This window comes from Clytia hemisphaerica, unplaced genomic scaffold, assembly GCF_902728285.1.
Source record: "Clytia hemisphaerica strain Z4C2 unplaced genomic scaffold, Clytia hemisphaerica genome assembly, whole genome shotgun sequence".
Lineage (NCBI taxonomy): Eukaryota > Metazoa > Cnidaria > Hydrozoa > Leptothecata > Clytiidae > Clytia > Clytia hemisphaerica.
In genome coordinates, this window is record NW_027103245.1 from 70,076 (window position 1) to 97,457 (window position 27,382).

At 34.9% G+C, this 27,382-nt stretch overlaps 2 protein-coding genes and 1 long non-coding RNA gene across 4 annotated transcripts; 2 read left to right on the top strand and 1 right to left on the bottom strand.

Annotated features, from left to right (window-relative positions):
- Nucleotides 1-4,805: 4,805 nt before the first annotated feature.
- LOC136810007 (protein phosphatase 1D-like) lies at nt 4,806-15,132 on the bottom strand. The gene is made up of 5 exons (XM_067066611.1): nt 14,640-15,132; nt 10,314-10,512; nt 9,894-10,030; nt 9,452-9,668; nt 4,806-6,960 (listed from the first exon to the last, which is right to left on the bottom strand). The coding sequence occupies exons 1-5, from the start codon at nt 14,938-14,940 to the stop codon at nt 6,336-6,338; spliced, it is 1,479 nt and encodes a 492-aa protein (XP_066922712.1). The 5' UTR covers nt 14,941-15,132; the 3' UTR covers nt 4,806-6,335.
- A 3,562-nt stretch (nt 15,133-18,694) lies between these two features.
- On the top strand, nt 18,695-23,411 carry LOC136809588 (uncharacterized). Its single transcript, XM_067066162.1, has 2 exons — nt 18,695-19,691; nt 20,218-23,411. Exons 1-2 carry the CDS (start codon nt 18,695-18,697, stop codon nt 23,409-23,411), a joined length of 4,191 nt encoding a protein of 1,396 aa, XP_066922263.1.
- A 2,602-nt stretch (nt 23,412-26,013) lies between these two features.
- LOC136810108 (uncharacterized) lies at nt 26,014-27,382 on the top strand. 2 transcript variants are annotated; one of them, XR_010847069.1, is made up of 3 exons: nt 26,014-26,383; nt 26,472-27,011; nt 27,232-27,382. It is a non-coding gene; the product is annotated as an uncharacterized lncRNA (long non-coding RNA). The 2 variants fall into 2 exon arrangements; XR_010847066.1 differs by lacking the exon at nt 26,014-26,383 and having other exon boundaries at nt 26,436-27,011.

The following is a 27,382-nucleotide window of genomic DNA, read 5'->3' on the forward strand; positions in this document are numbered from 1 at the left end:
CAATTTAATTTGAAATTTTAGTCGCTTCCTCTGGCACTTATATCATTGTACATTGAGAGAGAGAGACTTAAATAGAATGCTGGCGGTGCAGGCTTTGGTGCTGCTAATCATTTGGTTCTTGATCATGTTTTGTTTATAATACGGTTTTAATTTATAACATAGTTAAAGTTATAGGAATGATTTAAGAAAATTGTACATTTATTAGATTTTACTCTCACAATCGAGAGATTCAGGGTTCCTTCTAAGCTGTCAGGGCAACGAAAGCAATCCTTATTTTTTCAATGACTAGAATGAATATTCCATACTTTCTATCTGAAGATCTCTTTCGACAAAAAGCTCCATAACGGGCAGGGTGCTTGTTTTCCAGGCTAATCTCAGAGCAAATTGTGGAACTCTACTCATGGCACGTATTCGACCTAAAGGCCATGGTTCCGTAAGAGACATTCGCCATTATCCCTTAAGAGTAGATGAGGTGTGTGCAGAATGGATGCTTTGTTACCAGATTAATTTAAGACACTCTCAGATCAATATTGATCTATTTTGGAGAAAAACTTCTTGAATCCGCTAATAATGAGGTTGGTGAAAGTTTTTTCAAATTTGGAAAGAGTAAAACCACTTCATTTTGACGCAACATGACGTGAGCGACCTTTCATTAAGAACTCGTTCTTTTACAAAGGGTGTTCTGTCCTATCTTAGCATTTTCAAACTGCAACATCATCACCATTTGCGCGTTTAAAAAGTGTAGTTTGAAGAAATGATAAAATAAAGAAAGAGCAGTTCCTCTTCTCCTTTTATAATACTTTCCGAATGCAGCCCCTACGAGAGGGTTAATGATTAACTCTTGAGTTGTAAATAGGACTAAATAAAGTATTTTAGATGACTTTTTCGTATTTGTTTTTGTTTTTTTAACACTTTGCCTGCTTTTCTGTTCTTTTTGATAGTTTTTTTTTTCATTTTGAATATGATTTTAAACCCTTTTTATGATTGAATATTTTTACGTTAGTTCTCTACAGGGTGTCCGTTGAAAATTGAACCAAAGTACTATAAAAATAACCTAGTCTATTGTTACAATTCGTGGTAACTTAAAGTCTCTGAATATTGGTAACCCAAATATAGATTAGTTCAACTTTTTGATGGCTTTACAAAACTCATCTTGCGATCGGTTCATCAGTTGACCACACCACTGAACGGCCGTCTAATCTAAAACCAAAAGGAACGAAAGGCTGTTTTTAACGGTTTTTGGTCTAATTTGTGTTTTTTTTCACTAATTAATACATCCTGAGAATTTTTCGAATTTTTTTAGTTTTTTAGATTATCTCTCTTGACTAACATGAAAAGGCGCTAATAAATATAAAAAAATGTCTACATGCTGTCACCCTGTAGCCAGTTCTCAAATTGCACAGCCTTTGCTCTACGAAGCCATAAAGTACCTTTTGGATAGATTTGTCCTCGATCCATCCGTTGATCCGAGAAACTTTCGACCTTGCATTATGAACGGTGTGATATATTTTGAATCCTTTCTGAATTGATATTTTTCTATTTAATTTTTTTAGTTTTTATTATCTATTTGCTTGTTAGTTTGTCTGTCTGTGGAAAGTTATTTGAAATGAAGGTGGCACTGTTAGTTTCTTAAATCGATCTTAAAAATGATAAAATATATCAAAAATATCCGTCTATATCACCAAATGATTCCAATTTTGACTCTTGTCCTTACCTCATTTACGTGAACCTAGTATTTCACTCCGCCCCGGGGGGGGGGGGCTATGTCCACACATATCTTAAACGTCCACACGATAAGGGTCGGTTTTTTCACCTTCCAAACTCTCTCTAAGGGTTACAAAAATCAGAAAACTTTAAAGAAGTCTCTCTAAGTGTCGGAAAATTCACGACTTTACAATAAAATTTGATTTCGAGAGAAAATATTGTAATAAACTCTCTCTCTAAGGGTAAGACATTTTCACAAAGCGAAGAAAACCTTTTTAAAAAGTCTCTCTAATGGGCAATTTTTTTACTAAAAATTTGTTCACTGTAAAGGGTCGGTTTTCGGAGGTCCCGTCAGCACATACCCCTCATCCGCCAACCCTAGTGCCCTCCTCCAAATAAGGGTCCACCTTTTTAGTCGGTCGGCACATACCCGTCAGCTCGCAAATACAGCTTAGAAATTTGACTTTAAAAAAAGGTCTCTTTTTGTTGTTTTTGATGATTTTTGAAGTCAATCATTGATGAACTTTGGACTATATCTTTCGATGAAATAATATTTTTTTTTGAAATTTTTTTAATATTAACGATGTCCTAAGATCAAAGAATTATTTCTGTGAAAATGATTACTATAGCACAATTATTGAAGTTGATCTTCTCTTTTCTTCTTCTTCATTTTCCGATTGCTCTCTTGTTTGTCTTTTCAACGAGCAAATTCTATCAAAAGTTATCGAGGTTTGAAAAAACACTGCTAGCTAATTTGAAATAGACTTACCAAGTTAGATAAAATTATGACGTCATGATTACAATTTACTTTTATTATAGATTTGTGGGGTGATATTTAATTAGGTCACAACCTGAAACATAAACTTCACTTAAGTGGATCTCTGAATCTGGCTGCTATTTTTATTCGCAAAAACCTTAAGTCACTATCGAGTAGAATCTGGCGGACTGTTTTAAAGTCCGGCTAAGTAAAAGCATATTTATTACGACCATATACCTTATCTTATCGACCCTTTTTGGCGTTATTTTTGGGCTCATGTCGTGGCGCAATAAGGGCCGGCGTAAAAAAGACCAAGATTTTACAATTTTAACCTAAAAGCGGCGTTAATTTTTTATCATTATTTCCTAATTTAAAGGATATTAAGTATGATGCGAAGACGGAAAGTTATCCATTGTTTTACTCCACATGTTCAAAACTTCAGTGATGAAATATTTAATATATTTAAAAATCAGTGATTTTCGATGGAATTTTCAACATTCTAACATTTTTAATGTAAATTTTAGTCGTTATTTACTAATTTGAAGCATGAGTAGCCATTTTTATAAATTTTGGCGTTATTAACGGCCCTAATTGGCGTAAACCCAAAATTAGGCTTTAAAAGAGGCCGACGTTAATTTAGGGCTGGTGTAAATAGATAGATTAATATCTGAATATATTGTACTTGAATATCAAGTTGTTTTTCCATCCACTTGATTAATCTGGGTATGGCTGTTCTAGCTGAACTTAGGAAAATCAAATCTTCCAGTCCACTAGCAGTCTCAAAAACAGTGAAAAGTGTATAGCTAGCCACAGTTTCAAAATTTGAAGAATGAGATTAACAAAACTTAACCATCATAGTTCCTGCATATATCTATGCTGTTTTACTCTGTGTGTTTTTGGCAGCTGCAATACAAGCAGTCATGACTAATCACGTCATAATCAATTATAATATCAATAAAACCATGATACATGACTGGAGGAGCTATAGAGCCCATTTTGAATATTCTGCTTGACATTTGTCGGATAGTTGGTTGCACTTACCATGGTTATTAAAAACAAATTCGTAAATGTAAAGTTAATTTACACGCATCATAGTATTGATTTTTGGGTTAATTTCGGTTTCTTTTCGCACGCCTGCCCGCCGTTGGAAAAAGGGGCGCACTCGCTCGCTGCGCTCGTTCGTGCGTAATAAAACGATAGATGCGCGCGAGCATTCTTTAAGTAACCAGCAGCCCGCTCAGAATCGAAAGATACAACATCATGAACATGAGAATATTTTTCTGGCGAACAAGCCCACCACGGGAAAGCAACAAAAGCCCCTGCGGGGCAATAACAATGCCCACCATCAAGCATATAATTCAATTGTCAACAAAACTGATTTTGAAGTCAGAACTTTCAAAAAATCACAGGAACAGCCGATTATCGCCTGAATAACGGTTTTTCTTGAATTTCTTTATATTTTTGCATGAAATTTTACGCACTCACTGATGTAAAATAGAAATACCAAAAATGTGACGGAGCTCAAAAAGTTATAACAATATAAGCTTCAAAACCGGAATTTTTTATGCGGACTATGGTTTCAAAAAACATAAGTGGAGATTCAATTATTTGGATCGGTCATGGATCGGTCGAAAATGTGTTTCATTTTTTTGGAGAGTAAAACATAAGTTGGTATCCAAAGGCGTCTTTCTTTGGTTTCAGCAGCCAGACAAAAAAGGACACTCGCATAAACAATAATTGTTTTCGGCAAAAAAAAGTAGTGGGAGTGGGATTATTCAATCAAAAGATAAATAGTCCAAAGTTTGACTGATTGACTTCCAAAACCATCAAAGACAACAAAAAACCCCTTTTTCATGCCAACCAGGGAAAAGTTTTAATTTAAGCTGTTTATTTGGAAAGTCTCTCAAAGAGATACAAAAACCATTTAAAAATAAATTGAGTCTTTGTATGGGTCCAAAATTCACGATAATCGAAATTTCCTCTCTCAAAGGGTCGTGATTTTTTAAAATTTTGGACAAAGACGAGTGAAAATCGATAAAAATTTTGAGAAAAGTCTCTGTAAGGGTCCAATAACACAAATTTTTCCTTTTTCAAAGGTTAGATTTTTGGCTCGGACATACCCGTCACCTCGTAATCCTAGTACTCCCCCCACCCACCGGGTCTCATCTGCAGATTACGCGTTGAATAACTCACTCAGTGCATTCTAGGTACCAGATTCTCAAATGCCAAATGGACTAAAAGTTTTTGTCAAAGACAGAGTAGCAGAGAGATTTTACTCTATATTAAAGGACGTGAAGATGTAAATTCAAATGGAGACTGAATGAATTTGACAAGATGGAGTAGATTTCCATTCGATTTAAAATTATATTTCATTTACATATCATGCTTCATTTACAAAATTGTTCTACGACAAATTAATTTAGATATCAGCAATAAATATATTGTGCAAATCAAGTAGTGATCTAGAGAAGCTAATGGAGAGCAAACCGTTGCATCACAAGCATCTATCTTCCTAATTTGAACAAACGAGGTGAATAGAAAGACACCTCAATAGTTCTCTGGTAACATTTTGGAAGTCTGCCCGTAAATGTCGTTGTTGTTGAGAGTGGAAAGAAAGGCCGGGAGTAAAATAATTAAAATGATAAAATACTGGTTAATTTTACATACATCAAATTTGAAAAAAAAAACATTCGTTTATCTTAGACGAACAAAAAGTGCAAGATTCATGTTGGAGCCAAGAGTTTTCTAAAAAATGCAAAATAATTATCTGGTAATAAACTTTAAAACAATGTACATTGTCTCTAAAATTTAAAATTTAAAAGTTGTTATTTACAAGATCAAAATGATCCTAAACGAAAAAAATAGTTTTAAACTTACATTATTTACTGTAGTGTTTTTTTATCAATAAGTTAAAATGAAAGAAAGCCCCATTCACAAAACCTAGAATAATAAATCATCAACCTGTATTTCATTGTTTCATCATGTAGAAAGATGCACTACAAATGACTTACTCAAAATTAGAATTGGATCTTTCAAATAAATGGGACTCTCATCAACAATAAATTGAAAGACTAGCACCGTGAATGAAGCACAGAAAACTTACGATCATCATTTTGCGACCAACACACACCACTCATGATTTGAATGATTCAGACTACGTTTAAATAAATAATTTTAATATACCTAAAATTCTTCAGTTTTCGGCGACCATAGGTAGTCAGGCCCACTATATAGAAAAGGCAACTATTGCCTTAACGGGAAATATTTCCCGAACGGGAAGGTGGAAAACTTCCCGAAATGGCTAGACTTTCCAAATCGGGCAGTCGGGAAAGTGGTCTCTGCGCACTCCAGAAATGCCTGTGGAAAGTTTAAAACTTGTGCCTCTTGTAAAGGAGGGAAAATAAATAATATTCGCCAGGTACTTAAGAAACCCAACGGGTAATCGCTTCTTAATTCTACTTTCCACGTTCCCAATTAAAAACTTCCCTATTTGGAAACTTTTTCTTGATCGGGAAACAAAGATCTGCTTTGTTTACAAAAATTCTATTTCCCGTTCGGGGACGATGAAAAGTTCTTGACCAAAACGGGAAACAGAAAAGTAATGAAATTTTCAATCTGGAAACAGTTTCCTTTTCGGGTTATTTTCACCTTTCCCTTCGGGAAATATTTCCCGTTAAGGCAATAGTTGCCTTTTTCATGTAGTGGTACCGACTGATAGTCAAGCAACACACATAAATAAATCCCGGTAGATTAGTTATCAAACTTTTGAATAACTAAAACGGAAGATAGTATATAAAGACACTTCTTAGTGGGTTAGATCTCTGAACAATTTAGAAATACTGAAGAACTTTTCAAAAAATAAATTAAGACGAATTTACTTAGCAGCTTGAGGGACCGGTTGGAAATTCTTGTTAATGTTCTGAGAGCTTGAATTCGTTTCTTCATCGACGAATCCCAAATCTTGATCGAGCTGAAGATGAACAAGACTTTCTGCACTGAGGACGGTGATCATACTGTTACATTGATGGCTATCTTCACTCTCGTTGTTCAACGGTGAAGGTGACATGCAGCTCGTTCGTGCTCGTTTGCATTGCGAAGAAGATTCTTCGGAGTGTAACAGTTTTCGTTTGTTGTGCTGGTTGACATCTTCCTCTTTCCCTTCAGAGTCCTCCCCACAAGATGATAATCCTGATGACGTAGAGGGAGAGACGACTTTACTCTTCTTCTTGTTCTCCTCCTCTTTGTTGGAAAACGAAGGAAGAGCAATTTGACGAACCAGCGAGTTGAGGTTTGCACTACAATTGCTCATCATGGGAGGTGTGTCATCATCACCGTGTGCAATGATGACGGTATCGGCTTCTGAAGAGGCGATTGAAACACTGTCATTATCTTCCTCAACTTTCGGAAGGAACTCATCATCAAGAAATACCACTATGGCGGAAATGTTATCTGCGCGTGCACGCTTCCGTTGCCAGATACTTAGCGACTCGTCAACCAAACTGAAAAGCAACAATATCACTGGTTAGAAACTTTCAGGCATCATTCGTCGAAAAGCTATATTTCTGTAATCAGTAAATCCCCCCTTTGCGTTGGTTAAATAATTCGCATATCTAATTACAAAATAGAACAGGGTGGAATCTTCTCATCTCCGGAATGTTTTCCAAGGTATCTGAATCCTAGACCTTTTCCAGACAACATACCAGGTGCGCCACAAAAAGTTTCTCTCTTTAAGGGCTCTGACCATAGTGAATTTTTCATAATTGCCGTGTTTAAAATGTGTTTTCTGATTGATGTAACCATCAAAACTATGGCATGTTATACATTTTCTGTTAGACAAACTATTCCTGAATTTGAAAATTCAAAAATTGCATTGAAAAAAATGAAGACTTTTGCGAGGAAGAGTATTTCAACTTTGAAGAGCTTAGTTTCGCCGAATAAAAAACATTTTGAAAAAGTTTTCGCAGTAGATGGTGTATCTTTTACCGAACAATAACTATTTTTGCGGAAAATTTTTGTAAATGCTTCTTTGTCTCGGAATCTTCAAAATAGTGGTTTTTCATCAATTTTTCACCTGGATTTTGCTTAAAAAAACAGTCATAACTTTTGACACATCTTTTTAGAAAAATTTTCCGCAATATTTAAAATAGTTCAATTCTTTGCGGTCAGTGTAAAGAAATTTTGAAACAAAAAAGTTAATTACCCATTAAAACTAAGCACTTTTTGTAAAAGAGGGTGATGCAACATATTATTAACATCTTTTTAAAGTTCATAACGTCATTTTTTGCAATTAAATTCTTAATTACTCTTAAGGGGTTCGATTAAAAAGCAATTTATAAAGGCAATTCTTTGTTAAAAGTGTTAAGGAACCTGAAATATAACTTATGTTCAAATACCAAAATCAATTTTTGGACTATGGTCAGAGCCCTTAAAGTTAATTTTTCTAAAAGAACGATTCTTTTTTCATTGAAAACAAGAAAGATAAACTTAAATTTTGATGGGTCATTTATCATATTCAGTGGATTAGATCAAAAGTTAAGTTATGCTCAATTGAATAAAAGTTACTTTCAGCGCTTTCAGAAAGTGCTCGCAAACGTTGAAAATTGACCTATCAAATTTGTATTTCAAAATTGTCAATCGCAATACTTTAAGCGTACAAACTTTCGCGAGCAGAAACTTTCGCGATTTTCGCGAATTTTGGCCCTTTTCGCGAAAGTAAATATCTTTAAAAGTTCTTGATAAGATAGAAAATCTGTAAAACTTCAAACGTTGAATAAAAAATGTAACTTTTATGGGCACTTTTTAGCCTGCTAAAAGACTAATAAGTCAAAGGACAAATGTTTCAAGCCAATCCAAAAAGTATTTGTCCCTCTAAAGTCATTTTTTCATGTGAAAATTCTCAATTTTACGTCTTGATTCGCGAAAGTTTACGCTCGCGAAAAATATTTTTCCGTTAAATTCGCGAAAGTAAATGTCGTGAATTTCGCGATTTTTTGTCCTCGCGAAAGTTTCTGCTCGCGAAAGTTTGTACACCTAACGTAGCTATCACATGATTAAGAGCATTATTAAGTGATCAAACACATAAATTTTGAAACTGAAGCCTCGAAAGGGTTTGAAATCGTCATCTTAGTCATTTTGATTTACTTTTACCGAACTTTTCCTCAGATCTTTGGTTCTAGACTGGATAAAGCCTATATAAGGCTGGATCTACCTCGAAACCCATATTAGATGTATTTTCATGAATCTTACCAGATTTTTTGGCATTTTCCGACGAATTTTCTTCCTTTCATTGAAATTCAACTTTCTTTTATTATAACAAAAGGTCATTTTCACAGCTAATTATCATTTTTAATGATTGAAACGAAAGTACCGATGTGTCAAGTAATTATGCTTCTGATTAATTTGGTACATTTTCAACGTTTTTGAGCACTTTCTGAAAGTAACTTTTTTATTGAATTGAGCATAACATTTGATCTAATGAACTAAATTTAATAAATCACCCATCAAAATTCAAGTTAATCTTTCTTCTTTCCAATGGAAAAAGTTTGATTCTTTCAACATTTTTAGAACTCAAAAAATTCACTTTTAAAAGAGAGAAACTTTTTTGTGGCGGACCCGGTATCATGCATCGAAAAATCTGATCTTTCTCATTTCCCTTAAAGTCTTAACTATAATATAGCTTTTTAAGAGCTTTCACATTCTATCATTTGTTTTGGCCTGAAATGAATTTGAAATTACTATGAAAATTAGGCCCTTGACAACAAAATCTTAATTATAAACCACTAGCGCTTCAACTTCATTGCCAACACTAAATCCACTGATAAAAGGTTCTTTTGATTGTTTCCCCACATTGCGACATCACTGACGCAGCAAAGAATTAATTAACTTTAAAATTAACCAGGTCACGTGGCTTCGTTCTATAAAAGAGGTTACAGCTCCTAAGCGCTGACGTTCCTTTATAAAAAGAGCAATATTTCAATTGATGAAACTTACAATTTAGAACAGTTTCGCTTTTTCCTTGTGACATTGAGTTCGTATTGGCAAACGTTATCAACAGCTTCTTTGGCATTCATCACCCCCCATAGACCATCGCTTGCTAGTATGATAAACTTGTTTTTATTGGAGGTATCTTCAAGGTCAATGTGGTCGACATCTGGGTCGGGTGAGACAACGAATTTGTCTAAGGACTCATCATAGCTCCAAAGATCGCCTGTTGGAAAAAGTTATTTAAATATCAGCATTACCTAATAATTAGCATTAGCTTAAATTTATGCAAAAAGATGCAAAGACAGTCATTTTATCAACAGTAAAGGATTTGACAGCGATGGAATTAAAATTACTAGCGAATACCGATATAAACCAGTTAAAAAATATCGATTTATCAACAATCTAGGTTGATTCGTTTCACTAATGTTGTTAAAACACATACACATACCCAGTGATCTTGATACAGCAAGGAAAGGAACATATTCATAACGAGGAGTGGTGGAATGGTTCAATTTGACTGCACGCTTCCAGATGACTCTTGGAACACCATTTGTAGCAGCAACACGTCCGCCCATCTGTTCTATCCTAAAAAAAGAGCACATGCTTATACCAATGATTTAAAAATAGTACACGTCATCATTTGACACCATCGGGATTACATTTAAAAAAAGGTCAAAAAGTTGGACCACACCAAAAATTGGACTGGATTATATCCCTGCTCATTGAGCAAAGTTATCCGAAGGTGTGATGACATGGTGTTTGAATAAAAAATTGCATGCTACAAAGGTTTGATACCTTGGAAAAAAATCTTTTTCCCTAAAAAAGTTCGATTGAAGTAGGTCAATTAGTATTTTCTATTGATGCTTACCTTGTTTTCTCTTTCACGCTTTCCGGCTTATGGTCAACTGTTAATTCTTGAGCAACATATCTATTGTTTTTCTTTTGGGCAATAACTGCTGCAGAATCTCCCACATGAGCAACATAAACTTTGTTTTGCCTAAGAATAACTACCGTCGCTGTTGTTCCACTTGTAGATAAGTGTCCATCTTTTCTTTTCGGCCATGTATCTGAAAAAGAATTTTGAAAATTTCGTTATCAAGAGATACGAAGTATTTACGTTTTCTAAGTTTTCAGACCATAGTTCTGACCTTTTTCTTAATCAGCATAAAATTTCTGATCGATTGGTATGGTATATAATATGCAGGGTTTAAAGCTCAAAAATATTTTTCTTAGGGAAGCAGAGCCTAAGAGCCGATGTGACGAAAGAAAATTTTGAATCCGCCATTATGGATTTCGAAATTCATGTAGAAAAAAACTTTTCCTGAATTTTATTATTTGAACGGTAGGCAAGACCCTCCGAAAATTTCAAGTAAATCAAGTAAGCCAATCAAATGTTACAGCTACGCAAATTTGGAACCAAAAGTAGTCATTTCAAAAAATCGAAATAGAAAGTGCTTCATATCTCCAGATAACGAAATTTACAGACCATGGTTCTGACATTTTTCTTAATCAGCATAAAATTTGTGATCGATTGGTATATAATATGTCTATGTTTAAAATTTATGTTTTATGGAAATTTGTGCCTGATCCAAATAACGCCACACACGTTTTCTGACTCTTCAAGGACTATACTTTCATGATCAAAAGAAAAAATGACTATATCCCGATGTGCATACGAGACCTAACTCAGCCCCTAGAGTAACTACTCTAAAAAGCTCTAACGGAGTGACTCAATTTAATTTTAATCGCAATCAAACTCATTGAACATAATCCTAATCGAACAAAATCAAATGTAATAGACCTTTTCGCCTTTCCATCCGCCATCTTGAATTGTATGCAAAAATAAAGGAACAAAAAAGCCGTGGTTGGATTTAGTTGGAAAATATGCAAAACATATGCAAGTTTACACAAAGATTAAAAAGACAACAAATCATCTTATAAAGAAATATTATAATCATTAGAACAATAAAAGATGGAGCTTCTTAATCCAAAAAGAAATATTTACAGAACAAAACCCTTTTAGAAATTTGTTCGTAAAGACATTGCATATTCTGTTTTCAAGCCATTAAAAAATTCCACCAAGACGGACTTACACACATCAAACTTTCAAAACACGCAAACTGAAAGCAGTAATTATGACGTCACACATTCAGCAGGTTCAATGTTTTAATTTGATCGTTTGGGGGTTCTATTCCCAGGAGAATAGACCTTTTTTAAAGAGGAAGCCATGTTGAATAATTATGTACTCCAGCATAAAAACAATGATACAGCCATGCATAATTTTTAAAATATGCATGATACAGTAATTATGCATGGCTGTATCATTGTTTTTATGCTGGAGTACATAATTATTCAACATGGCTGTCTCTTTAAAAAAAGGTCTATAATTTACCGTCAGCCGAATAAGGATTATTTTTGTACCTTCGCAGGTGATTTTTCAGCTTGAGTTTATGTCTAATGTTATGGTTTTTTGAAGTGCTTGTTCTAAGAGATGACTGAATTTGATTATTTCTAGTTTTCAAAAGAAACAAAGTTAATCTTTACTCTACAAGATTACACTTTAATATAATACCAATTATGCATGTAAGTTTTATATTAATACTTTCTTTTTGCATTTGTTTTGCATACTTTCTAAGGGAATTTCACCACGGCAATTCGGCCACCATAATTTTTGCATACAATTCAATATGGCGGATGGAAAGGCGAAAAGGTATATTGACAATCAATCGAACAAATGGTCAACATAGTCAACTATTAATTGAACCAATCTAACCTTACTCGAACGCAATTGAACACAACACAATGGAATATTACCCAGGAATCGGTCGTTCGATTGAGATTCAATTACATTGGACAATTGAATCGCAATTATTCGACTGCATCCGATTACGTTCGATTGCGATTTTTGTTCAAAGTTGTTCGATTGACATTGTCTGGATGTTTTGTTCCGAGACTTGCAATAGTTTATTGTTCAACTTGGAGAGGGAATGTTTGTATCCGTCATATTGAATTATATGCAAAAATTATGGTGGCCGAATTGCCGTGGTGAAATTACCTTAGAAAGTATGCAAAACATATGCAAAAAGAAAGTATTAATGTAAAACTTACATGCATAATTGGCATTGAAATAATCAAATTCGCTCATCTCTTAGAACAAGCACTTCAAAAAACCATAACATTAGACATATTCTCAAGCTGAAAAATCACCAGCGAAGGACAGAAATATTCCTTATTCTGCTGACGGTAAATTATTCTCCTGGGAATAGAACCGTCAGACAATCAAATCAAAACATTGATCCGAACCCGCTGAATGTGTGACGTCATAATTATATACTGCTTTCAGTTTGCGTGTTTTGAAAGTTTGATGTGTGTACTCTGTCTTGGTGGAATTTTTTAATAATGGCATGAAAACAGAATATGCAATGTCTTTAAGAAAAAATTTCTAAAAGGCTTTTGTTGTTCTGTAAATATTTCTTTCAGCCCTGTGAATCCAGGTCGGCATTCGGCAATGCCGACCTGAAAGCCGACATAACTTGAGCTGAAGTCGGCTTTTATTTGCCGACTAGTTTACACTCTAGGTCTGCATGCCGACAAAAGAAATGTTTTGGGTCGGCAAAGCCGACCTAAAGAGGAAAAATATTATTTGTCAGGTTAATCTAATTGTGTTATCATTTGATAACACATGATAATCAAGCCTCGTTCCATTCTCTTTATAAAACATAAAACTTATTAACACAATTATAGAGCAGCTGAATTTGTTAGTTCGTTAATTATTGTCTTTGCAGACCTAAAATGACCTCTAAGTCGACAAAATTTTGCCGGCCTACGGCCGTTTTGGTAGGCACTTACATGCCGATATGATTTTGTCTGCATTCACAGGGCTGTCTTTTTGGATTAAAAAATTCCATCTTTAATTGTTTTAATGATTATAATATTATTTCTTTATAAGATGCTTTTTTGTCTTTTTAAGCTTTGTGTAAACTTGCTTATGTTTTGCATATTTTCCAACTAAATCCAACCACAGTTTTTTCTCTCCTCTATTTTTGCATACAATTCAAGATGGCGGATGGAAAGGCGAAAAGGTCTGTTTAGGCAGGGCTATCTCACAGTACTAATAGAGTAGCTACATATTTAATTCAGTTGTTACATACGTGACACAAAACCTCAACGGTGCAGAACATTCTGCCTTAAGGCTTATTCCTAACACTATTAATTTGTGTAATTGAATTATGGAATAAAACTTTGCTTCAACTCATGCCAGATTATGTATATATATTCAAAATTAAAATGACACAAATAATAGGATGGCCAACTTCCCCTAGTAAGGCCTATGGTTAATTTTGGAACATATACAATATTACAACATTAAAATTACAACGTTACAACATTAAAATCTGACTGAAAACTGCCTGAAACGGCACAAACCTCTGAGTATCAGAAAATAAATTTGTCTCTATTCTTTAGACTGATACAACATTACAACCAATGACTTATGAGGCCCCCCAGCGGTTTGCGTGATGGCGTGATTGGGACTTTTTCTTGCGTGATGACGTGATTAGAGATTTTTATTGGCGTGATGGCGTGATCAAGATTTTGGCGTGATGCGTGATAGGGCAAAAATTTGAGGCGTGATGCGTGATTTGGGCTATTTTCGCTATTTTTTGCGTGATGACAAATTTTAGTAAATTTTCATGATGCGTGATAGGACCCTGTCGACGCACCGGACTGTTCAGTGTATTTGTCCCCAATGGCAAAAAGTATCCTTTCGCTACACCGGACGCAATAAGTCTGGTGTCAGTCTGGTGTTGCATACAGGGAATTTAGGACACCGGACATTTATGAAACAAAAGATTAAGAAACACCGGACGCACCAGACTGGTCATGTCTGATGTTTTGATTGTTGTCCGGTGGGAAAAATATCCTTCTCCGACACCGGACATCCGACTTCCTTAACTCTGGTGTAGAAATTGTCCCGTGGTAAAAAAATTCTCATTTACACCGGACTTTCGCGTGTTCGGTGTTCATTAAGTCCGGTGCGTCGGCAGGGTCCTTGCGTGATAGAGAAATTTTTTTTGCGTGATGGCGTGATTAGGGGTGTCGCTGCTGGGGGCCTCACTTTATGATGGAAAAACACTTATACGGACTCAAAAATTTAAAGTTACTTTGTCTCTAGCACAACAGAAAATTTGCTCACCAACTATTTGAAACATATCCATGTGTGTTTTGATGAAGCCTTCTCGAATAGCCTCCTTTACTTTTGATGGTTCGTTATCAAAAAATCCAGGTTGAAGTTTGAGATTTTTAAATAAATTGTCTCGAGCATATATTGCAGCCTCCTTTCCTCCATGACCATCAAAAACTCCAAGATAAGTAGTTGGTATTTGATCATTGGGGGCATGAACAATCGAAATTTCATCTTCCATATATTTTCGCATTCCAGGATTTTTATCATGACAAATTCTCAAAGCTTCCAGTGGTAGTATTCCCTTCTGCATATTTAGTGTTGGATTCTTTGACAGTTACAGATAACAAAGGGCAAAATTCGATAAATACTACCAAAATATTAAGAATCTTCGTTATTAAGCTTGATTTTTTGTTTTTATCTCGTAAAAGCTTCTTTCATCTTTTATGTTGTTTTTATCATAGAACTGTGATCTCGTTCCCAACCCTCACACAATAATTTTCCTTGTCTCTTAATTTGAAGACTGGAAACGGGTTTGTTGCTTATACAACTTATACAGTGATTTTGATTGGACGAAAACCGTCTGTATTTACGTAGCAAACGGACTTTTGGCAAGTTCACTTTTGCCCGGCAAAAAATACAAAATTTAAGAGGCGGTTGAGAGGGCGGGCCTACGATTGCATTGTTTATTTTGAATGACACACATAATAATTGCAATGAAAATCACTCATTTCATGAAGTCGGAAAAATATCAGGATACATTCATGTTGATTCCTGCAGTAACTGCTGTTATAGCATATCAATTCTTGTCTTATCGTAGTTTTTTATAAACATTTTACAGGCATGAATAACTTTGCCTATTCAGCCCTCGGCTTCGGAAACTATCCTGGCAATCCTATATCCGGAGTAGGCCTACTCCGTACCAGAGTTTAGTCCGAATCGCAGACCTCTATAGATGAAACTTTTTTCGCTAGAGGATTGGCAGAAGCTTATACCAGAGTGTATCTCACGTTTATTGCGAAGCGACATTTATGAGCGAAGCAGTTTTGCTATCGTGTGTGCGTACCTTTAACTATCTATCCTTTCGACTCTCTATAAGGCAGGGAGAGGGGAAAAACGTTTCGAATCTCCGAGTCGCGCGACACCAAAATATTTAGGGGATAAAATACAAAGGATATTCACCGAAATGGTAACTCAAATTACCTCCGTCATATCAAATTTGACGTATACGTCAGAATGATACGAAGAACGAGTCTACCCTCCGTGACCCGTGACGTCAATATTTAGGAGATAACAAACGTGAAGAATATCCCGGGAAATGATAAAACAAATTACCTCCGTTATAGTAAATTGTTATATTTGAATTTATTGCAAAACGAAAGTGATGCCATTATGCTCCCTGTCCTTTTTGACGTCACGGCGATAGAGATATCTTGACACTGATTGGTTCTACAGATTCGTTGCCATGGTTTCAGTTTATCATCAAAGGGATTATTCTTTTTTTTCTCTCCGAATTTGGCTGAATCGCAATTCTGAGAAACTGCTTGGCTGTTTTTTTGAATTTTTATTGAGTCATTACTTTCTGTTATCATCATTACAATTTACTATCATTTGTCCTGTTTTTCTTGGCTTCGATCCTTGATTGTCATCGTTCTGTTTTGGTCATTGGTTTGGTTTCGACTTTCATTTCAATCAAATCGACAGCAAAGAAAGAAGGCACTGGCCTGTTATTGTTCATTGTTTGGTTGGTTGTTGGTCTTCAGATCAGGGAAGTCAATTTTAAAATTTATTGTGCCACAAATTTGTTCTCATTTTTTACATTTGGTCTTCGAGTATATCCTCCTTGCTTGCCTTTCTGTTTAAAGATACCGTATATTTTAAGCAACTTTTGTTTGCCATTTTTTAACCGAATTAATTATTTTTTGCTAGCCGTGTTTACTGTACTGCAAAATTGATTATTTTGATAATATGTCAACTTCTCCAGACAGAATTTGTCCAACAGGGCTTACCAATTTTGGTCGAAATGTGTGTTTTTTCAATTCTGTTATTCAAGCATTGTATTCAGTTGATGCCTTTCGGAAGTTTGTTTGTGAATATGAAAATAGTGCTGAAAATGACCCAGTTATAAATGTGATGAAACACTTATTTATTTCTATGACGTTCTCTGATGCCCCATTAGAAACATACCCATTATTGCCATATTTGAGCTGCCAGGTTATGAACATGCAAGATGTGAACAGTTTGATGCACATGAATGTCTCCTTCATATTTTGGATAAAATTTCTCCAATAGATACTGAGCAATCAGTGTTTAAGACTTCAGTTTTACAGTCAATACTGTGCAAAAGTTGCCAGAATGTTTCTGATCAAACAGTTTTTGAACAAACGTGTCACATCAAATTTCCAAATAGAGAAGGTAATTCGATAAAGCAAGAGCTGATTAAGCTAGTAGACGACCCATTTGGAGAGCCACTTGATGAATTATATCAGTGCTCTGATTGCTCCGTTCGAACAAATGCTATTAGATCTAGAACATTATTTCATATATCTGATTTCCTTATTATTACATTGGGTATGTTCCGTTACGATCATACAACGCAGAATTCAAGAAAAGTGGTACCTGATTTAGTAATTGAAGAAAATTTTGAGAATGTTCTTTTGGGAAATTTGAGTTTACAAGCTGTCATTTTCCATCACGGTGAAACCGCAAATAGTGGTCACTATACATCGGCCGTCAAATATAAAGATACATGGTATTCGGTTAATGATGATAAAGTTTTCTGTATCAAAATGTTAATTTCAACTGTAAAGTTAATGATGAGACTGTTCCATATTTATTAATTTATAAAAAATCAAAATCACAAAAAATTTCACCATCTATACCAATTCATAATAACCTTGTACGCAATATAAAATTTGACAAAAACATTTCTGAAGTCTCTATTAGCTCAAACTCAAAACAACCAAAAATATGGATGCTACCTCTTTCACTAAAAAATGGATAGAGTTGATATACTTTTGCAAGACGAATGTGACATTTACAAAGCTAATTTTTTGTCCCCTCAAAAAAATGAAACCACAAAGGCAATAAGGAAACGAAGAAAAATTATGCGAAGTGAAAATAAGGAAAAAAAGTCATGTATTGTAAAAACTTCTACTAATTATAGACAGGAGAGTTCTGTTAAAGCAATATGTACATCTCCACTGAAAAAAAACTTGCTTGATAAACCAGATTTAAAAATTACCTTCCCAAATAAACCAGAGGGTAAAACACTTTTTAAAAATAACTTGCTTGATAAACAAGATATAAAAATTACGTTCCCAATAAACCAGAGGGTAAAACACTATTTAAAAATATGATTTTCAACGCATTGTTATCCCTTCTGCATTTTTTAAAAAATCCTCAAAAGAAACATCATATAAGAACAAATCGAAAGCTGGCAAACTTTTAAACAAGAAAAAGACAAATCCAGACAGGTTATTAAAAGGTCTTACTCAAAATAATTCTAAATTATCACACACTTCTATGAACATCAATACTAATCGACAACCTTCTGACAACAATAACATTCCATTGAACAATCAGAATGATCATGAGATGAATGAAGAACCACGTGTGAACGAACAAATATTCAATTGAGTGACCATCATCATGGGCACCTTAACATCCATGAAAATAGATTTGTAAAAGAAGCTGTATCAAACTTCATCAAAGGGGAAGATAAGCATTCTATAGATAGATGTATCACATGCCAAGAAGTCAGGCCAGTATTCTTTTCCCATGTCCCTAAGAAGAAGGCGGATAAGTGGCAAGTAGAAGATCAAAGATGCACTAGGTGTAAAGATGAATTTAATCAGAAACAAAATCGAAAAAAAAATCATGCGCTACTTTTTTCAGGGATTCATTCACCTCCCACTGATTGCTTCTGTGACAATGAGGGAAATCTGTTGCATAATAATCAACACTTTGCCAACACACCCTCTTTTCTCCAAGGCCTTACTTTTGTCGAAACATTGTTAATTCGCAAAATATCCATTGCAATCTATGTTCATTGTTTAAAGTACGGAATGTTGGCCTCAAAGGGCCATGCAGTTGCCATACCTTCAAAATTAAAAATATTCACCAAATTGCCTCAATTACCATCTGAAATTGGCATCATCTTGATAAGAAGTGGTAGCAATAATTCAAAAGCTTACATGGCCTCCCGACACAGGGTACAAAAAGCTCTTAATGGTTTGGTTTTTGGTATCCCTGCTTTTGGACTGGATAATCCACAACCTGGATATTCTCAATATAAAGGAAAAAATCACATTTCTGGGAAAATTTTAAAAGGGAAATATTTTTTGCATGAGCCCAATCCATATTATCATGATGTAATTATTGAGCAGAATCGCCTCTTAAACATTCCTGAAGATGCTGGAATTATACCAGGGCTTCCAATAGTTTCTGCTGATAAGTTCAATAATGAAAATAAAAATGAAGATAAAGGCCCAGCACCTGGTCAGTTTGAAAAGCTTGCCGTAGATGAAGAATTAACAACAGCATCAGGGTTTGCAACTCAATTAACAAATTCTGATGCTGATGAAAATGTTAAGAATGCATTGCGTGCATTTCTGGGTGACAATGCTAATGTTGAAGAAATTCTTGAAGCAGGTCAAGTAGCAGACATAGGAAGGCTGCACCTAAACAAAAGAGAGAAACCTATTCCAGAATTATCAACCGATGGTTTTTTCACAATGTGTTATCCTCATATTTTTGTAAATGGGACATGTGATTATACTATTAAAGCTGCAAGAACTTTGAAATATGAAGACTGGGTACAGCACATATGCTATTGCAATGATAACAGAGTGCCTGCTCACAGATTTCTCAAATTTCACCTAATGAATATCAGTATGCGTAAAAAAGCTTTGGATCAAGGTTCCTTTTGTGTCAACCAACAGATCAATGAGAAACATATCACCAGGGATGAGTTACTTGAACAGTTAGAAAATCAAGATGAAGCAATACCGCGCAAATTTTTATCATTCAGTGCTAACTTAATTGATACAGCTCCGTATTGGCGTGAACGAAAGCATGAATTGGATTCCTTTTGTTTTTTCATGTTGAAAGAACACCAAGTTTATCCTACCTATTTTGATACTTCCAGCTGTGCAGAGCATCACTGGATTCCACTGCATAACATTTTGATAAAGTACCTGTCTCAAATTACTGGAGATCTTGAAGCTGATCTCCAAGTAAAATTCAAAAGTGACTCAAAGTTTCGACATCAAGTCTTACTTCAAAACCAGCATATTGTTACATCATATTTTGATGCAAGACATCACAATTACATAAATACAGTATTAAAAGAGCTTTTTCAGTATGAAGAATTTTGGAGTCGATATGAATTCGCCAAATCAAGAGGGCAGATTCATTCACACTCCTTATTTTTTCTAAACAACACTATGATAAAGTCAAAGCTATATTATCTCAAGATAAAAATGACCCAACTGTAAATATTGCCAAAGATCTTGAAACATGGCTTCAAACAAATGAGATGAATGACACTGGGGTTTTTCTCCTGGGTTTGTATCCTTACACCCTGCAGGAGGTGAAGTGCAACACAATGATGATCAAACACCACAATGGGTTCCTAACAAACAAAATTGGCCTTTGCCAGAAGGAAGTTTAACTGATGTAGATGCCAATGTGTTGAAAAAATGTGTCTTATGTCAAGGAGATGATGAAGAATTAAAAGCATTCCATACTGACTTAGTCAATAAGGTTATGCTTCACACTTGTAGCTCGTACTGCCTTAGACGTAAAACTGTAACCACTAAGGAAAAAGATCAAGATGGTAAACCAATTGAGAGAGTCATTCGATACTGCAGACATCATTTTGGCGAATACGATGAAAAATCTAAAAGATCAACTGGTAAAGAGATCAATCCTTTTGAGCCAAGAATTACAGAGGGTAAAATATCCAGATTTGAAGGTAGAAACGATCACCCCAGGATGGTTCAACATATACTTCTAAGACCTTTAACATGGCTAGCCCAATGTGATACCCAGGCTATAGTCACTGATGATTTATTGGCATTGATTAAGTATATAACTGGGTATTGTTGTAAAGGTAACAAATCTACACAAGACCTTATGGATATATACAAGGAAATACTGAATAAATCTGATCCAACAGTTTCTCTGAAGTCTGTCGCTCAAAAACTGCTTTTGAAAACAGTTGGTTTTGTTGATACTCCATCTTCAGCTGCTGATTACATCAATACTAAAGGTAAGCTATACAGCTGCAGCAGGAGATTTAAAAGAATTGGTTTAAGCGGTTTCAGGCTTTTTGATCCTAATGGTAAAGATGGCAAAGTTACCAAAGATACCATTATTGACAAATTTCTTTCAGATAAAAGAAGGGAAGAAAATCCCTATATTACTTTGTACGACTGGGCAAAAAAGTGTGATTGTGCAAAGAAGTCACCCTGTAACAAAGATCATGTTCCTGTATTTACTGGATGTCAGCGCTTTTGGATATGGCCAGTAGGTGAAGATTTTTCTAAAGAACTATTAATGAAATTCTCTCCTGGTACTTGGAGGAAAGTTGATGATTTGAAAAATGGATTTGATACATACACAGAATCATTTGCTCAATTTCTGGACTCTGACTATTGCCCTGAATCTGTGAGAATGATGCTGCAGTTTGCCAAGGCTGAATATGACAAGAAAGTTGTTAGACGCCAAAAGAGACAAAACAATCAGCCGAATCAACCAATAGAAGAAATAAATTTCTCTCAATCAACACTTGAAGGAAGTCAAGATAGTCAATCTTCACAAGACTCTGTCGTTGATACAATGGGAAACCAACTTCTTAGAGATATTGCGAGAGAAAATAGACTATCAATTGAAGAAGCTTCTGTCGATGAGGAAGTGCTATACAATGGTGGAATTGATTATGACTGGCACGCAAATGGCTTGATGTGGTTGGGTGTACAATCCTTTCCTGACACACTTATAGAAGAAACAAAGAATTGGCTATCCGATGTATCAAAGCAAGCAAATGAAGCATTTGAGAGGGAAGGTAGACTTTGTACATTGCCAGATGTTGACCCAAAATTAGTAAATCCAATCCAAATGCTAATTGTCAACTACAATATTCAACTTCTTTTGGATTATGCGAGAGGAAATTTTGCTGTAGGATATGAACATTGCAAACGACTAATTGTTCAAGGCTGTGCGGGTACAGGTAAGTCACAAGTAGTAAAAATTATCACCCGTCTTGTGCGTCGCATTTTCAAATGTAATAGATCTGTTTTAAACGTTGCTCCTACTAGTGCAGCAGGTATTCTTTTACCTGATGGCGGAACTATTCACTCATGTGTTAATATTCCTAGAAAAACTAAAGGAATAACTTTTGACAGTTGTCCCATGAATTCTGATCAAATCAAACATTTAAAAAGCCTGGCACTCGACAATGATGGCAAAAAACTCTCTCTCATGTGTCTAAATGCTGATGAGAGAGGAATGGTTGGACAATATGTTTTGGGTTGGTTTCATCAACGGTTTTCCCAACTTTCAATAAACCTATTAGACAGGGAAAGTGATCAAAGTATACCGTTTGGTTGCATTCCAACTTTTAATTTTTTTGGTGACATTTTCCAATTGAGAGCCATTGGGGAACGTAATCTGTATGATATTGTGTTGGATTCGACAGACCCTATTGATTCTGCTGGTGGTTTTGCCTACAAAGATTTCCAGGATGTATTCATTTTAGAAGAAATCATGCGGCAACAGCCCAATCAAGCAGCCTTGTTAAAACGCTTAGACAACCTGCGAACTGGCAATGTAACCAGAAAAGACTGGGAGGAGATAAATCAACGTTGTTATGATAATTTAACCACTGATGAACAAAGAAATTTTAACGACGAAACTTCGAATGTTATCTGTTTAACAGAAACATGGAAAGAAGCTAGCAGTTATAACCGCCGTGTTTTGAATTCAACAATGACCAATGGAGAAAGGACTATTTGTGCTGAATTCAAGAGTACTGGCTATGGTAAGCATCACAACAGCGCCAGAGAATCCATGTCCCAAATACCCAACAGAACAACCATTGCCGTTGGATGTAGAGTTATTTTAACAAGAAATCAAGGTTGTATGACCAGACTTGGGTTGAATAATGGTGCCATTGGTAAAGTTGTTAGTATAATTTATAAAACTAATATTAAACCTCCTCAGATGCCAGAGATTGTCGTTGTTGACTTTCCTAGATACAAGGGCCCTGTCTGGGACGAAAACCACCCAACGTGGGTTCCAATAACTGCAAATATTGTTACTTGTGAGGACGTGTCAAAATGCTGCAGAAGAACTGGATTCCCTTTGATAACAGGTTATGCAATCACCATTGCTAAGTCTCAAGGTATGACAATCGGACCGAAGCAACAAATTACCAATGTTATAATTAAATTGTCTCCTCAGACTACCATGGAACAATTGAATTGTGGGACGTCTTATACTGCATTCTCACGGGTTACACAAGATGAAGATTGGTGTTTAGCTGAATCTATTCCATTTGAGCGTTTAGAATATATTAATCGTCACCCACAATTGAAGCTCAGAAAGAAAGAAGAAGAAAGACTGCAAACTCTCTCAAAAAAGACAATTTCAGAAAACACATGCTCAATTCAAGAATACTTGAATTTACTACGCGAAGTTGACTTATTTTGCGATGATGGCATATCTGACGCTGACTGTACAGATCCGGATTGTGAAAGGTGTTTATTACACAAGCATTGAGCAAATATAACCGATTCAATGTATTAATTTTCAAGTAGATTGAGTTGCCTATTTTGCCTGTTTGTCCTTTTTCTTATCATTCAACTTGTTTTCAAGACTCTTGATAGGCAACTACTTTATATTATTATTGTTGTTATAAAGTTTTAAAATTGAAAAATTGCCGTGTAAAATACCCTTTTACTTTGAATTCTGTTAACAATTACTATTTAAAACATGTAATTGATTTCGTTTCACTGGCAATATTTTAAATCAAGGCTGATTTTCTTTCCTGCGCATGGTTAGAGACAGGTATTTGATGGATGATGATAGTTGTTTCCATCAAAGGTGGATGTTGATAGTTGTTTCCACCCTCTGGTGACATGTTGATAGTTGTTTGTCACACACAGAGTATGACACTGTGAATGTTGATAGTTGTTTTCACAGTGACCCTTGTAACATGCTGACAGTTGTTTGTTGCAGTAAGGGTGTAAACCATGTTTCTAATGTAGCCTGACGCAGTGAAACAGCCTTGTACCTTAAAAGTACCTTCTGGTCTCTACTACTACTTCTATCCTTTTCAAGATAATTTTAGATATATTAAATTTCTCAACAACATTTTAAATGTATATTTTATATGATTAGCCACGAGATTTGCGTTCTTCTTTAAGGACATGTTTTTTTTACTGTACCAAAATGCCGATTTTCAACTAACCCAGTTCAAATTGGCACTAACAGAGACAGCTGAACCCTTTCTTATCGTTATTCAAAAATAAGAAAATAGATTAGTAGCCCTGATGATATTTTTTTGTCCAATCTTCATAGCTTTTATGGAACTTAACGAAATAACTAAAAAAAAGCGATTTTCACGATTTTCGAAAACCTGATTTTGGTACAGTCAAAAAAAACATGTCCTTAAGTTTTTTTATATTAATCTCTCTAAAACTTTAGCGAACAAATAGTTTAGGAGACCAGATGTTACAATTTAAGGTGGGGTACAAAATCCTATGGCTTATCCTTCACGTGGTGTACCCTGTTACGCATTCCAATTTTCCAAATTGGAAATGCAAACTAAAAGCCAAGGCTATCCAAAGAAAGATAATTATTGTTAGTAAAGTATTTGAGATCGAAATGCATGCTATTATCTCTCTTTAGATAGGATAAACCAAGAAAGAATTCGATACAGGGGCCCCCAGCGGTTCACATAAACATTCATATTTTGTGCATGAATACATGAATTTCCCCTCTTTTCCTCTGATTGTGTGCAGTTCTCCCGATTTGCCAATTTCCCTGATCTTTCCAGAAAAACTTTCCAATTTCTGAAAAATCAGGTTATTGCGTGAAACTCAATAAAAATTTATATGATTGCATGAATTGAGGGTTCGCTTTGGAAGGGGGGTCTCACACAGTGTGTCCATAAAAATTGATATTGAAATACGTATCAAATTTAAGAAATTGTTTATAGAATGGATGTGACTATTGATATGCCAAACTTTAAATACATTTATTATAGACGCACTGTATTATCCAGATTGAATTTTTTGTTTGTTTAAGATAATAAATCAATATCAGAATGAGTAATGAATTATCAGACCCACCAATGAGTGACGACTCGCTGAGTGCAGAGATTGAGGCAGAGAAAGATGAAGAGATAGAAAGGCAAAGACAACAGATAGAACAATTGGAGAAAAACAACTAGAAAAGTCAAAAAAAAAAGAGAAAAAAGACAAAAAGAACGCAATAACATATACACGATACAAAAAAATGAGAGAGGAGAAGGGAGGGCCAACATCGATAAGATCATACCGATTTTTTAAGGCGAACGGATTTAAGGACAAGGCTGGATTTTTGAATAAATGGCGAGACCCACGACCAAAGAACTTTTTCAACAAACCATATCCAGTAACTGCTGAAAAAGTTTTCAACATCTCAGTTACTGGTGAGGGGTCGTGTGGTGTGCGTTTTTGAGAATTTTTATTTAGGTAGTGTTATGTGTTTTTGATAGTGTTTATTTAGGTAGTAGTGTTATGAATTTCAAATCGACTGATCTTTTATTCAATTTTTCAAGATTGAAAGTTACAATTCCTTATTGCGGAACGTGCGTTAGAATTTCTCTACTAAATTGCGTTTTATTTCATATGTACTGCTTTAAAACATTATCTTTACCACTATTATTCCAAAGACCCCTGTTTCACAAACCGGTTGGGAAACCCACCCCACTGAAAAATCTAGCCAAAATGTTGTTCACAATGGGAAAAATACCATACAGTTTCAGCTCCACTGGGAAAGTTTTATTATTTCACCCCCAATCTAAGAAAATGCATCTCACTAGAATGTTTAACTTGGAGAAATAGTGGAAAAACCTTCCACTTCCACTTCCACTTCCACTGGGGTTGTGAGACAGGGGTGTTTTAAAATCACTATCTTAAGTCTTCTCTTTGAACTTTTCTTCTTGTTGGTTAAACAGTTTAGTATCCTTTCAGGGGGAGTTTAACAATACTTTTTACAAATTGCATATTTTATTGTCTCCTGTGCAAGGTTTACACAGGTAAAGAAGTAGTTTTAGTATTCTTATTGTTATTATTATATAGTCTGCTGTGCAAGGTTTACACAGTTATAGAAAAGCTTTATTATATAGTCTGCTGTGCAAGGTTTACACAGTTATAGAAATAGCTTTATTATATAGTCTGCTGTGCAAGGTTTACACAGTTATAGAAATAGCTTTATTATATAGTCTGCTGTGCAAGGTTTACACAGTTATAGAAATAGCTTTATTATATAGTCTCCTGTGCAAGGTTTACACAGGTATGTGTAATATTATATACCTATACATATAGGCAAAAAAAAGATCCACAATAATTTTGCATAAAACTGAAAGAAACCTATTTCATTGCGGAACGTGCGTTTAAGTACTTAAGAGCACTCATGTTTTTGAACTTTTTGTACAATTCAATACTTTTGAAGCGTATATGGATTACAGAGTTTACTTTATGAAGGTAGTGATAGTTCATCGTATATTTTTGGATCTCTTATGATTAATAATTAATGATAACTTGGATCACTTTTCCATGATTTTTCGTTTAGTGTGATGTAACAATCAAAATGGTGATGAGAAAGGACAGTATTGAAAATCGGTCACTTTTACACGCTACGAAAATTGGGTTGTATTATTAAATATCTTGAAATGTTTAATACTTTCTTTTAATACAAACAATTAAAAGCCTAAAACATGTTTCTTTTATTAGGGTGTTAATGCAAGTATAAAAATGAAATTCCATAAAAAAACTTTCCTTATGTTGAGATAATATCAATATCCAACCGCCTACGCTTCACAACCGTGAAGAAAAACCTCACTGGTTTGATCCTACTACCTGAAGGTGACTTTCGCGGGAATTAATTTTCGGCAAAAAGAGGGTGTCTACCGCGAAAATTAGTCCCGCAAAATACGCCAAATTAGAACCCTCGCACCGCAAAAATTAGTTCCCTTAAGGTATTAAAGACTTACCCAATTTACATTTCAGTTGACGCTATCGAGTATTGGATGCTTTCATCTGTTGGAAAATCGTATTGGATTCGTAATTCAAACCCGTTAGTAATTAGACACGGCAAAGAAGAGAAACAGCGGTAAGAAACTATTAAATCCGTTATTTTGGGAATATTAGCACTGGCTTACAAAATTTTGCCCCCACCCCTACAAAAATCCATCTGAAATATTATAATCATTGCTCATTATAATATGAGGAAATACCAAATGAATCGTTGTCACTCCACTTTTTTGTCAGTCGTTTATTTTCAAGAACTCATTATATTTAGGTTGTTGTTTTTTTCTATTTTTTTATTTCAGAAACTTTCTTCCCATCGTTACGAAAGACTACCGAGACCTAAAAGTTTTTTTTTACGAAGAAATCATCAATATATGCTATATTAATATTTTTGTATTGGCGTTATCGATTATTATATTATGTAAATATACCACTACTCCACATTGCTTAAAA